The sequence below is a fragment of the Nicotiana tomentosiformis genome, chromosome 11 (genome assembly GCF_000390325.3).
Source record: "Nicotiana tomentosiformis chromosome 11, ASM39032v3, whole genome shotgun sequence".
NCBI lineage: Eukaryota > Viridiplantae > Streptophyta > Magnoliopsida > Solanales > Solanaceae > Nicotiana > Nicotiana tomentosiformis.
The window spans coordinates 3228616-3243238 of NC_090822.1; the positions used below are offsets into that span (position 1 = coordinate 3228616).

Sequence of the window (14623 nt, forward strand, 5' to 3'; positions counted from 1 at the left end):
TTAGAATTAGTCGTAGTAATCCATATGAGCTAGAAGGGATTAAGACCATTCATGAGATTATAGAGTATTTGCGACTATATTATTGTAAGACTCCGTAAGTTTAACAACATTGATACCGTTAGATATTATGTTAATGTGGTATTTTCTTTTAAGTGGAGTATTTTAGTAAAAGTTTTATAAGTATAATTTTGGATAGTCACCATTATTACTATTTTCGAATATGGTAAATTATACACATAATATAAGAAAGTTTATGAGATTTTATTTATTGTAAAGATAGAAATTATTTTCTCACAAGAAAAGAAGGTTATCTTTTTACCATTTTAAGAATTAAGCGTACGAGAATTTTTACTCTTTATATGAGATTAGAAAAATTATAAGTTGAGAATATATATGTATTTTTTTACATGGATGTTTTAATAAAATAATAAGTGTATGTATTTATTTTATATAGTACCATACGACCATGATAGTATTATGTACAAAGTATATCAAAAATAAGTTAAATTTTAAGTAATTTGAGACAATTCTTAGTTATGCGGGTAATTGATTAATTACCGGGTAATGACACACTACCTAATTACCTAATAAGTGGATAAAGAACAATATTTCCCACCCCACCCCCACGTGGCAGCAAGAAACTCCTTAAGCAAATGACTTATAGTCATTTCTTATTAGGTGGCAATTTAATTCATTAAATACAAGACACCTCAACTCTAAGACTTTCCATACAAACCATATAGACAATCAGACGTGAGGTTAGGAGATTAGTAAGGTGACTTTGTTATAAATTGTTACCAATTTCGTGGAAATTCCTACAAACAGTAGCAACGTGATTCTTCAACCAATTCCTACACCAAATAATTCCAACGAGAATTATTAGCGCATTAGCAACGTGAGATTTTGCGATTCAAAGGGAGTACGGTGCAACCTTTTTCAGGAATATCATACGGATTTTTTCCTACTCTAGGTATGCTAAGGCTAATTCTTTATTTTGGCATGATCCAAGTAACGATACGTAAATGTAATGCTATTTTATAAGTGTTTCACTTCTTAACAAATAAGGATGTCTACGTTATTCATTCCTATAAAGCGATATTCAAGCATGTCTGAGAATGTTTCTAGTTCCCTGTTGAGGTATTTGATAAAGATGTTAATATTAATAGTACTGTGATATACGCATCTTCATTTACCATCGAGCTACGGCCGGTAGGGCAGTTACGCATTTACCACCGAGCTACGGCCGGTTGGGCAGTTATACATCTACCACCGAGCTACGGCCGGTCAGACAGTTACAACCGGTTGGGCAGTTTTGTATTATTATTTACCACCGGTTGGGTAGTTATGCATTTACCACCGTTTGAAGGCCGGTTGAGCAGTTACCACTGATCAGTTGGGCAGTCATGCATCATACGATATGGATAATAGTCTGAAATAGAAGCATTGTATATATATGAGTATAATAAGTATGCATATACGGTCGCACTTCAGAGATTCGGGTTGATTCTTATATGTCTTCAATTAATGTTGACTTACTGTTATATTTCAGTTCTGCCTTACATACTCAGTACATTATTCGTACTGATGTTCTTTAATTGGGGACGCTGCATTCATGCCTGCAAGTATAGATAATCAGTTTGACGAGCCCTCATAGTAGATGAGATTGGCATTCAGCGAAGGATCGGTAAGACTCCACCTTATTCGCAGTGCAGCCGAGTCTATGAGTCATCGTGTCAGAGTTTTCTATAGACGTATGAGTAGGCCGGTACCCTGTCCCATTTGATGTCAAATAATCTTAGAGGCTTTGTAGAGAGAGGTTCATTTTGTACAGTATGTTAGCGGCCTTAACGGCCCATATGTATTCATATTTTAAGAATGATAGTTTCTTGATACAGTGTTGCCCACTTATAGTTATACATTACGAGTTATGGACATGTAGGCCCATGATAGTTGCAGAAGAAAAAAATAAATTACAGAGTGGTCGCTCGGGCCAGTACGGCACTGAATGCCAGCCACGCCTCCCCAGGTTTGGGGCGTGACAAAGTGATATCAGAGCGGGTCGTGTCATAGAGAGTCTACAAAACCGTGCCTAGTAGAATCTCACTTATGGGTTTGTTGCGCGCCACATTTATAATTGAGAGGCTATAGGGCATTTAGGAAATATTACCCTTCTTTTGTTTCCAGATCGTTCCATAGAGCTAAGCCGTAAGAAGTCAGTATAAAGATTCCTACGAATTTGGTATGCACCAGAGGTGCTATAACAATAGAGATTTAAGGCGTAGATGTAATTTCTACTTATGTGGAAGGGAAGTTATGAAAGAAACAGAAGATACGATGCGATATTGAAAGGTAAGTAAGGTAAAGGTGAAGAAGATACGAGATATTCAAGTACAAGAGATTGTGAATAGTCGAGACTTCAGATAGAGGTTGGATTTTAGTTTAGTTTACACAGGAGACCCTAGAGAACATTTTTGTAAATCTCTAAGAGTTAACATTCGAGGACGAATGTTTTAAAGGGGGGAAGGATGTTACATCCCGTAAATTAATATTAGAATTAGTCGTAGTAATCCATATGAGCTAGAAGGGATTAAGACCATTCATGAGATTATAGAGGATTTGCGACTATGTTATTGTAAGACTCCGTAAGTTTAACAACATTGATACTGTTAGATATTTTGCTAATGTGGTATTTTCTTTTAAGTGGAGTATTTTAGTAAAAGTTTTATAAGTATAATTTTGGATAGTCACCATTATTACTATTTTTGAATATGGTAAATTATACACATAATATAAGAAAGTTTATGAGATTTTATTTATTGTAAATATAGAAATTATTTTCTCACAAGAAAAGAAGGTTATCTTTTTACCATTTTAAGAATTAAGCGTACGAGAATTTTTACTCTTTATATGAGATTAGAAAAATTATAAGTTGAGAATATATATGTATTTTTTTATATGGATGTTTTAATAAAATAATAAGTGTATGTATTTATTTTATATGGTACCATACGACCATGATAGTATTATGTACAAAGTATATTAAAAATAAATTAAATTTTAAGTAATTTGAGACAATTCTTAGTTATGCGGGTAATTGGTTAATTATCGGGTAATGGGACACTACCTAATTACCTAATAAGTGGATAAAGAATAATATTTCTCACCTCCACCACCACGTGGCATCAAGCCACTCCTTAAGCAAATGACTTTTAGTCATTTCTTATTAGGAGGCAATTTAATTCATTAAATACAAGACACCTCAACTCTAAGACTTTCCATACAAACCATATAGACAATCCGACGTGAGGTTTGGAGATTAGTAAGGTGACTTTGTTATAAATTGTTACCAATTTCGTTGAAATTCCTACAAAACAGTAGCAACGTGATTCTTCAACCAATTCCTGCACCAAATAATTCCAACGAGAATTATTAGCACATTAGCAACGTGAGATTTTGCGATTTTAAGGGAGTACGGTACAACCTTTTCCAGGAATATCATACGGATTTTTCCCTACTCCAGGCATGTTAAGGCTAATTCTTCATTTTGGCATGATCCAAGTAACGATACGTAAACGTAATGTTATTTTATAAGTGTTTTTACTCTTAACAATTAAGGATATCTACATTATTCATTCCTGTAAAGCGATATTCAAGCATGTCTAAGAATGTTTCTAGTTCCCTGTTGAGGTATTTGATAAAGATGTTAATATTAATAGTACTGTGATATACGCATCTTCATTTACCACTGAGCTACGGCCGGTAGGGCTGTTACGCATTTACCACCGAGCTACGGCCGGTTGGGCAGTTATACATCTACCACCGAGCTACGACCGGTCGAACAGTTACCACCGGTTGGGCAGTTATATATTATTATTTACCACCGGTTGGGTAGTTATGCATTTACCACCGTTTGAAGGCCGGTTGGGCAGTTACCACTGATCTGTTGGGCACGGGCCCACGCCGGTGGCGTGGAGGCGGAATTCCAGATTTATAGTCCTAAAATGCCAAAAAACGGAGGAACGGTCATGGCGAGGTAATGACTAATGTTCCTTAGGTCAGTTTTGATGGGCTAGAAAACTTTTAGGCGATTCGGATTCGAGCGCCTGGGCCCACGCAGATGACGTGGGCTATACCACACAAACATTTGAGAATCGTGCGAAATTCAAGTTTTATGGTGCTAAAATTCCAAAACATAAATAATGGTCATGGCGATGCGATGACTAATGTTTTTAGGTTGTTGGTGGCATAGGATATAGCGCAATAAAATCTAGGAATCAGGCGGAATTCCAGTTTTATGGTCGTAAAACGCCAAAAAGGAGGAACGGTCAGGGAGATGTGATGACTAATGTTCCTTAGGTCATTTTTTATGGGACGTCAAAATTTTAGGCGATGCGGGCGCCTAATCCTACGCTGGTGGCGTGGGCTATAACATACGAAAACGTGGGAATCAGGCGGAATTCCAGTTTTATGGTCCTAAAATGCCAAAAAAGGAGGAATGGTCATGGCCATAAGATGACTTATATTCACTACGTCATTTTTTATGGGCCGACAAAAGTTTAAGTGATCTGGGTCCGTGTGCCTGTGCCATGCAGGTGGCGTGGGCTATAACACATGAAAATCTTTGAATCGGGTAGAATTCTAATTTTATAAACCTAAAACGCCAAAAAGGAGAAACGGTCATGGAGGTGCGTTGATTAATGTTCCTTATGTCATTTTTTATAGGGCGGCAAAAACTTTTGTGATCCGGGTCCGGACGACCGGGCCCACATCAGTGGCGTGTACTATCGCACACAAAAATATGAGAATCGTGCGAAATTCCAGTTTTATGGCCCTAAAACGCCAAAAATGGAGGAACGGTCATGGAGAGGCGATAACTAATGTTCCTTAGGTTTTTTTAGATGGGCCGGCAAAATTTTAGGTGATACGGGTAAGGCGCCCGAAACACACGAAAATTTGGAAATAGGGTGAATTCTTATTTTATGACACTACAACACCAAAAAGTATGGAAGATTATGGCGATGCGATGCGATGAATAATGTTCCTTAGGTTATTTTTGATGGGTCGACAAAATTTTAGGTTATACGAGACCGGGTGCCCGGGCCCACACCAGTGACGTGGGCTATATTGCACACGAAAATATGGGAATCGAGCGAATTTCTACATTTATGGCACTAAAATGCAAAACAAAAAGGAACAGTCATGGCGAGGCAATGACTAATGTTCCTGGGGTTATTTAGATGGGCCGGAAAAATTTTAGGTGATCCTGGTCGTGGCGCTCGAGCCCACGATGGTAGTGTGGGCACATGAAAATCTGGGAACCGTGCTGAATTCTAGTTTTATGGCCGTAAAACACCAAAACCAACAAAGAGGAATTCTCATGGAGGGGCGATGAATAATGTTCCTTAGGTTGTTTTAGATATGCCAGAAAGATTTTAGGCGATCCGGGTCGCGGTGCCTGGGCCCACACCCAGTGGGGTGGGGTATAGCGCATGCAAATGTGGGAATCGAGCGGAATTCTAGTTTTATAGCCCTAAAACACCAAATAATGTTGAACGGTCATGACACGACGATAACTAATGTTCCTTAGGTTATTTTTGATGGGCTAGCAAAATGTTAGAAGATTCGGGTCCGGCCGTCCGGGCCCATGCCAGTACAAGAAAATCTGGGAATCAGGCAAATTCCATATTATGGCGATTATGGCGAGGCGATGAATAATATTACTTAGATCGTTTTTTATAGGCTGGAAGAATTTTAGATTATCCAGGCGCGGGCGTCTGGCCCTCTGCCGGTGGCGTGGGCTGTAGTACACAAAAATTAGGGAATCGGGTAGAATTTTAGTTTTATGGCCCTAAAATGCCAAAAAAGGAGGAAAAGTCATGGCGAGGTGATGACTAATGTGCCTTAGATAATATTTTATGTTCCGGCAAAAATTTATGTGATTCAGGTCCGGGAGCTCGTGCCCATGCAGATGGCATGGGCTATAGCACCCGAAAATCTCGAAATCATGTGGAATTCCATTTTTATGGCCATAAAACGCTAAACATAAGGAACGGTCATGGAAAGGCGATGGCTAATGTTCATTGGGTCGTATTTGATGGGACGACAAAATTATAGGCGATTCAGGTCCGGCGCCCGGGCCCATGCAGATGGCGTGGGCTAATAATAGCACACGAAAATCTGAGAATCGGGCGGAATTTATGTTTTATGGCCCTAAAATACAAAAAACAAATGAGAAACGGTCATGGCGAGGCGATGACAAATGTTCCATGAGTCATTTTTTATGGGCCAGCAAAAGTTTAGGCGATTCTGTTTCGGGCGCCCGGGCCCATACAGATGGTCTGGGCTATTGCACACGAACAACTAGGAATATGGTGGAATTCCACTTTTACAGCAATAAAATACCAAACAATGAGAAATGGTTATGGCGAGGCGACGACTAGTGTTCCTTAGGTCGGTTTAGATGTCCGAAAAAATGTTAGGTGATTCGGGTCCAGGCGTCTGGGCCTGCGCCAATTGCGTGGGCCATAGCATATGAAAATATGGGAATCGGGTGAAATTCGAGTTTTATGGCCCTAAAATACTAAAAAGGAGAACGGTCATGGCGAGGCGATGATTAATGTTCCTTAGGTCACTTTTTATGGGCCGACATAATTTTTGGCGATCTGTGTCTGGGAGACCGTGGCCATGTAGGTAGCGCAGGCTATAGCACACGACATAATTCCAGGTTTATGGACCTAAAACATCAAAAATGGAGGAACGGTCATGGTGAGGCGATTACTAATATTCCTTAGGTCGTTTTGGATGGGCCGAAAAAATTTAGGGCGATTCGGTTGCGGACGCCCGAGAACATACAAATGGTGTGGGCTATACGACACGAAAATCTGAGAACCTGACAGAATTCCAGTTTTATGGCCCTAAAATGCTAAAATCGAAGAACGGTCATGGAGAGGTGATGACTAATGTTCCTAAGGTCGTTCTTGATGGGCCGACAAAATTTTAGGCGATTCGGATGCGGACGCCCAAGCACATGTAGATGGCGTGGGCAATACCACACGAAAAGCAGGGAATCGGGCGAAATTCAAGTTTTATGGCCCTAAAACGCCATAAACGAAGAACGGTTATGGCGAGGCGATGACTAATATTCCTTAAATCATTTTTGATGGGCCGTCAAAATTTTAGGCGATTCGGGTCAGGGCGCCCTAGTCCATGCAGATGGCGTAGCACACGAAAATCTAAGAATTGAGCAGAATTCTAGTTCTATGGCCTTAAAACGCCAAGGAACGAGGAACGGTCATGTGAAGGCGATGATTAATGTTCCTTAGGTCGTTTTTAAGGGCAGGCAAAATTTTAGGCTATTCGGGTCTGGGCGCCCAGACCCATGCAGATGGCATGGCTATAGAACACGAAAATCTAGGAATTAGGCGGAATTCCAGTTTTATGGTCATAAAACGCTAAAAATGAGGAACTGTCATGGAGAGGCGACGACTAATGTTCGTTGGGTCATTTTTGATGGTCCAGCAATATTTTAGATGATTCGGGTTTGGGCGCCCGGGCCCATGCAGATGGCATGTGCTATTGCATATGCAAATCTGTGAACCGGGTAGAATTCAAGTTTTATGGCCCTAAAATGCAAAAAACAAATAGAGAAACGGTCATGGCGATGCGATGGATATGTTCCATAAGGCATTTTTGATGGGATAGCAAACCTTTAGGTGATTCTAGTCCGGGAGCTAGGGTCCATGCAGATGGTGTGGGTTATTGCACACGAAAATTTAGGTATCGGGTGGAATTCCAGTTTTATGGCCATAAAATGCATAAAATGAGAAACGGTTATAGCGAGGCTATGACCAGTGTGTCCTTAGGTCGTTTTAGATGGGCTGGCAAAATGTTAGGCGATTCGAGTCCGGGTGCCCGGGCCTGCGCCAATTGCGTGGGCCATAGCACACGAAAATATAGGAATCGGGCGAAATTCTAGTTTTATGGCCCTAAAATACTAAAAAGGAGGAACTGTCATGACGAGGCGATGACTAATGTTCCTTAGGTCGTGTTTGTTAGGCCGGCATAATTTTAGGCGATCTGGGTCTGGACGCCCAGGGTCATGCAGGTAGCATAGGCTGTAGCACACGAAAATTTTGAAATCGGGCGAAATTCTAGTTTTATGGCCTTAAAACGCGAAAAACAAAATGAATGGTCATGGAGAAGCGATGACTAATGTTCCTTAGGTCGTTCTTGATGGGACGGCAAAATGTTAGGCGATTCGGGTGTGGGCGCCTGGGCACATGCATATGGCGTGGGCCATCATTGCATATGAAAATATGGGAATCGGGCAGAATTTCAGTTTTATGGCCCTAAAACACCAAAAACGAAAAACGGCCATGGCGAGGTGATGACTAATATTCCTTAGGTCATTTCTGATGGGCCGGCAAAATTTTAGACGATTCAGGTCAGGACACCCTGGCCCATGCAGATGGCGTAGCACACGAAAATCTGGGAATCGAGAAGAATTCCATTTTTATGGCCCTAAAATGCGAAATAACATGGAACGGTCATGTCAAGGTGATGATTAATTTTTCTTAGGTTTTTTTTGATGGGCAAGCAAAATATTAGGTTATGCCCATGCAGATGGCGTGGCTATAGCACACGAAAATCTGGGAATCGGGCGGAATTCTAGTTTTATGGCCCTAAAACGTCAAAATGTGAGGAACGGGCATGTCAAAGCAATGATTATTATTCCTTAGTTCATTTTTGATTGTCGGGCAAAATGTTAGGCAATTCGGGTCCGGTCACCCGGATGGATGCATATGGTGTGGGCTAGCACACGAAAATCTTGGAATCGGACGGAATTCCAGTTTTATGGCCTTAAAACGCCAAAAAATAAGGGACGGCCATGGCATAGTAATGACTATTGTTCCGTAGGTCATTTGTGAAGGAGCGACAAAATTTTAGGCGATCCGGGTCCGATATTTCGGTTCTGCTCAAGAAAACTCGATTTGCACGAATAGCTTATAATCAAACCCTATTTTTTTTTTTTCAAGAATGTCTAATTGATCCTAAAAAGACAACCTTATATGTTCCACCATGGCAGGATCGGCCTTATTACTAAGGGTTTGCCAATAGACACGTTTTTAATATTCAAGTAAAAAAAACATTTATTCTTAATAACCCACCTACTATAGTACGTTATTTGGCAGTAGACAACGTTGTACATTTGGGACCATTTGGAACACTCGTCTTTCACGAGTCACTAATTTTTGTGTTGAATGCATAAAATTTGTTTTTTTCTTTTTCGAAATTGAACAATTTTATCTTCGATCACACCTATAGTATATTATTACCTTATTGTTAGAAAATATTTTATTTTATTATTGACTCCTAATAAAAAGTGGGGTAAATTTGGGTCTTTTTTTTAAAGAATGTGAACTACTCATTTCACTTTGGTTAGAACAAATATGAGAAGATTTGCTAACGACAGCAAAATGAATAGACCAAAAGCATAACGAATATTAAAAATAAACAATTCCGAATAACTGGTTACTGAAAATTGTGGAACTCTACATAGCCGTTGTGAGTATGGTATTGTTTGTTCTTGTGGGGAGAATAACTAGTTACGGAAAATTTATGAATTTGCTTCACATTATTTTTTTCATTTTCTTTTTTGCTTCAAAAGATAAGTACAAGTTTTTATACTCTTATTTCATTGCCTATAAATACCTCTATTGAGTTACTGCTCATTCACAACTCTAAATAGCAATCTTTCTTATTATTAAAATTCCTATCCTTTTTTACTCGTTCAGAGAAACGATGGCTCGCTCCTTGTGTTTCATGGCGTTTGCAGTCTTGGCAATGATGCTCTTTGTTGCCTATGGTTTGTCTCCATTTATTCCTCTAATACCCCATAAAAATAATAAAATATAAATTACATCTACATGACTGGTTTTGAATTATGATAATGAACATGAAGTTACACTTCTTATGATTTTTTCAAGTACATTGTGTTTTGATTACCGCATAAATATTTAAGCATGGTCATCTTTTTTTTGATTCATTTGTTGTTAGAGTGACTAATTAATCTGTAGTATACGTCTGGAGGCTTTGAGAAATCCTGAAAAAATGTGCGTGTTTGCATTAGTTCTTTCAAAATAGTATAGGACAATATATTTCTTTTAAAAAAAAAGGAATTCGGTGCACGAAGCATGTCGCATTGGTCCGAGTAAAAGCTGCACCCAAAGAGTGTGATGCAGACAATCTACTCTAATACAAGCATTAATGAACGCGTTGCTCGAAGGCTCGGGCCCCTTCAATATATTTCTTTATGAACCGTGAATTTATTCATGTTTAAAAGCTTTCTTTCAATTCCATCTTTTCTTTTGTTCTAACATTTGTTAGTAAATGTGAATGACTGTAGAGGTTCAAGCTAGAGAATGCAAAACAGAAAGCAATACATTCCCTGGATTATGCATTACCAAACCACCATGCAGAAAAGCTTGTATCAGTGAGGGATTTACTGATGGTCATTGTAGCAAAATCCTCAGAAGGTGCCTATGCACTAAGCCATGTGTGTTTGATGAGAAGATGATCAAAACAGGAGCTGAAACTTTTGCTGAGGAAGCAAAAACTTTGGCTGCAGCTTTGCTTGAAGAAGAGTTAATGGATAACTAATTAGAGATTAGAGAAAAGGATTAATTCAGTGTCACACATAATAAAGTTGCTGCCTTTCTTAAAAGGATAGCTAATGTATTGGCTTTTAGTAGCCTTTGTTACCCTAAAATAAGTGTGGCATGTCAATCCTTTTGATCTAGTACCAAGTTTATGTATGTTTTAATGAAAAATGATCTTCTATGGTCATTGCAATCCCATTATATTCCAAGAACAAAACTTCATTATTTTCTTGGTCCTTATTGAGAGGCGATAAAACATAGAAGACTTTTTTTTCCCTCAAGAACAACCTTATCGATATGAGGTCAGGCTTGACCCGACCTATATATATCACAAAAGAAGAGAATATGGTAGAGGACATAAATCTTTGCTTCCAATACAAAGTGATGGTAGAATGAAAATTTTCTACTAGACAGTTGTACCAAAAGGAAACCTACTGAGGAGGACTTCTCCTTTACAATTTGACAAAAGTGAACCATACACGGTACATCTATCATGTTACAGCTATCCATAACCAAAAGTGAAATTCCTTATTTGTGCTTTAATCCGAAAGTTGGGTAGATCATCAATATCATTCTTCAAAAGTTTTTAGCTACCAAAGGAAGAGCTAAATCTTGCTTTGTATGCTCTCACATGTTAGCAAGAAAGTGAGCTATACAATTAACTTCTCTATAATAATGCTTAAACAAACAATTGCCCAGAAACATCAACCCCATTATCAAAAATAGAAGACTTTTAACCTAAATAGTTGTCCGCCCAACCGCTGAAACTAATTTTTTTTCATGTGGGACTAAATATTGAGCATGCTTTATCAAGCGCAAGCTATTTATCACATGAAGACCGCAAGGCACAATTCTTTTTTCTTTCTTTTTTACATGGGAGAATCGAACCACACTTATTAAATGAAAGACGTCTGTTTGCGAGGCACAAATTGGAAAGAAAAAGATTTTGATTTTCTAAAATGTCTGATATTTGAAATAAATTTAAGTAGTTGGTCGGCTATATGAAATTTTACTTGTTAAGTTGAATTCGATTATTCATCGTGTAATTTTCTTTGTTACAAGGTTAGGTTGCCACACAATTTCGTGGCCGACAAAGAAATGTTGCCAAAGTGATAGTCACCATGAAAAGTAATTAACGTTTTAGCAAATTGTGTTCTTTAACAAAAAATAGAACACTTAAGCAAGGTCATTACAGATACTGGAGCTTCTTAGAACAATTAAGTTCCCAAAGCGAGCTAAAATTCATATTATAGGGATTGATGTGTCACACATAATTTCGTACATGTATTATTAATGGTTATCCATAGAAATAAAAGCATTTATTATTGTACTATTATGCTGTTAAATATTCCATTAAATAAACATTGCAGGAAACAAATATGCACGAATTTTGGCACGTAAATACGACAATTTTGTAAAGAGAATAAAATAATTTGCTAATTTCAATATATTGTGTCGAATTATCTATCGCAAACTTTGGTACTGACACTGTCCCTCAATACGCTTCTCTCGAAAAGGGCACATTTTTAATAGTGTATTAATATAAAAAAATTTACACTCACGAATGTATATAATAACTTAATAGTTAATGAGCTTTTTGTTGCTTTGCTTTTCAAACATTCATGGTGCAAAACTCTAATAATTCGGCCGGTCGTTTTGACTATTACAATTTTGTTCTCATATTTACTGTTTAATTTATGCTTTACAGTCATTTTAAGACTTGCCGGGTTAGTTGGTTCGGCTCCGGAGAGAATTCAGAGTGAAATGAGACACTTAGTCTCATAATTGAAAATTTTAAGTTAGAAAAGTTGACCGAATGTGGACTTATGTGTAAACGATATCGGATTTAAATTTTTATGATTCCAATAGCTCCGTATGGTGATTTTGGACTTAGATGTATGTCCGAAAAATTATTTGGAGGTCTGTAGTGGAATTAGGCTTGAAATGGTAAAAGTTGAATTTTTTCGAGAAGTTTGACCGGGGGGTTGACTTTTCGATATCAGGGTTGGAATCCGATTCTAAAAATTTGAATACCTCCGTTATGTCATTTATGACTTGTGTGCAAAATTTGAGGTCAATCAAACGTAATTTGATAGGTTCCGACGTCATTTGTAGAAATTGGAAGTTTCAAAGTTCATTAGGCTTGAATCTATGTGGGATTCGTGTTTTAAGTGTTGTTGGATGTGATTTGAAAACTAGACTAAGTTCGTATGATGTTGTAAGACTTGTTGGTATATTTGGTTGAGGTCCCGGGGGCCACAAGTGAGTTTCGGATGGTTAACGGATCAAATTCGGACTTAAAAGAAAATGCTGAAGTTTCTGCCATCTGATGTAATCGCACCTGCGAAAATTCCATCGCAGGTGCGAGCTCGCAAAAGTAAGCCTGGCAAGCGCAAATGCGGGCAGAGGGTTGTGAGGCCGTGCTCACAGGTGCGAGGGAAATTCCGCACCTACGTGAGCGCAGATACGGAAGGACACGCGCAGAAGCGACTTGCGTAGAAGCTCACACAGGCGTGCAGATGCGAGCAAAGGCACATATGCGGGGGCTTTTTCCGCACATGCAGTTAGCGCAGAAGCGGCCAAGTTGCTGCAGGTGCGAAAACCCCTGGGCAGTACAAAAACAGAGGGGTTCCGAGCTTTTGCCATTTTGGGGCATTTCAAGCTTGGGTTGGGCGATATTTGAGCAAGGATTTCACAGTAATACTTGAGGTAAGTCCCTTGTGATCATTTCTACTCCATAATATTGAATTATCATCGAATAAGCCAACTAGATTACATGTTTTTGAGGTATAAATCAGAGATTTGAACTTAGAGATTTGGAAATAAGATTTGATGATTTGGAGGTCAAGTTGAGGTCATATTTTGGTAAAACTAGTATGGGTAGACTCGTAGTGGAATGGGCTTTCGGATTTTGTAACTTTTGTCGGGTTCCGAGACGTGGGTCCCACCAGCGATTTTTGAGTTAAATTTCGAATTCTTTATGGAAAAATGTATTTTCATATGAAATTAATTCTAATAAATTTTATTGACTGAAATGAATTATTTGTGACTAGATTCGAGGTATTCGGAGGCCGATTTGCGAGGCAAAGGCATAACAGAGTAAAGAATTTCACGTTTTGAGGTAAGTAAGAGTTATAAATCTAGTCTTGAGGGTATAAAACCCCAAATTTTGTGTCATGTGATTATTTTGGAGATGACGCTGATGCTAGGTGACGGGCGTGTAGGCGTGCACCGAGGGGATTGTGACTTGATCCGCCCCGTGGAAACTGTAAAGTTGAATAACATGTTGATAATTATGTGCTCTCTATGTGTTGTAGAAATTTGACTATAAGTCATGTTAGAAACCATGTTTAGGCTATATGTTGGTAATGTTGGGACCCACAAAGGTCGTGTACATGTTGAACTATATGCTTAATTATTGTTTTGTACTCAGTCACAGTTTACTTGATTATTTTATCCTAGTCTCTATTGTTCATTATTGATGCATCAGATCATTGTTGTTTGGGCTAATTTCATGATTGTCGAAAGCCCGAGAGACTTGAGAGATTTATGACTGAGCGAGGACGAGGGCCTGATTTTGATATATTATACTATAGCACGTAAGTTGTCTGTGCAACACGTGAGTTGTCCGTGCAGATCCTTATATTATACTATAGCACGTGAGTTGTCCGTGCAGATCCAGATATTTATACTATGGCATGTGAGTTGTCCATGCAACACTTGAGTTATCCGGGCAGATTATAGCGCTTCGGTTGTAGGAGCCCCTCCGGAGTCTGTACACCCCCAGTGAGCGCGAGTACCCATTGAGTGAGAGTGCTGAGGGCTGGGAGCCGAGTGGTTGAGTTGTTATGACGAGTTGAGTGACTGTTGCCCTGAGAGGGTGTACTTGTTTTTCATTTGTTGTTGTACTTAGTTGCTATCTGTCATTGTTGTGAAATTTTCTGAAAGATTTTATATCCGGTTTA

General features: G+C 38.8%; 1 protein-coding gene and 1 long non-coding RNA gene across 2 annotated transcripts in view; one reads left to right on the forward strand and one right to left on the reverse strand.

Annotated features, from left to right (window-relative positions):
- Window positions 1–9733: 9733 nt before the first annotated feature.
- Window positions 9734–10854, forward strand: LOC104094401 (defensin-like protein). The gene is made up of 2 exons (XM_009600329.4): window positions 9734–9865; window positions 10406–10854. Exons 1-2 carry the CDS (start codon window positions 9802–9804, stop codon window positions 10657–10659), a joined length of 318 nt encoding a protein of 105 aa, XP_009598624.1. The 5' UTR covers window positions 9734–9801; the 3' UTR covers window positions 10660–10854.
- Window positions 9735–14623, reverse strand: part of LOC138900734 (uncharacterized) — a 55235-nt gene continuing 50346 nt past the window's right edge. Inside the window, exon 2 of the long non-coding RNA XR_011411963.1 lies at window positions 9735–9785. This is a non-coding gene — a long non-coding RNA (uncharacterized lncRNA). The remainder of the gene's footprint in view (window positions 9786–14623) is intronic.

Bases quoted from the DNA above. Each gene is read 5' to 3' on its own strand.
- LOC104094401 (XM_009600329.4), top strand. From the start codon at position 9,802: ATGGCTCGCTCCTTGTGTTTCATGGCGTTTGCAGTCTTGGCAATGATG. The intron at 9,866-10,405 runs GTTTGTCTCCAT...GAATGACTGTAG, and splicing joins GATGCTCTTTGTTGCCTATG to AGGTTCAAGCTAGAGAATGC.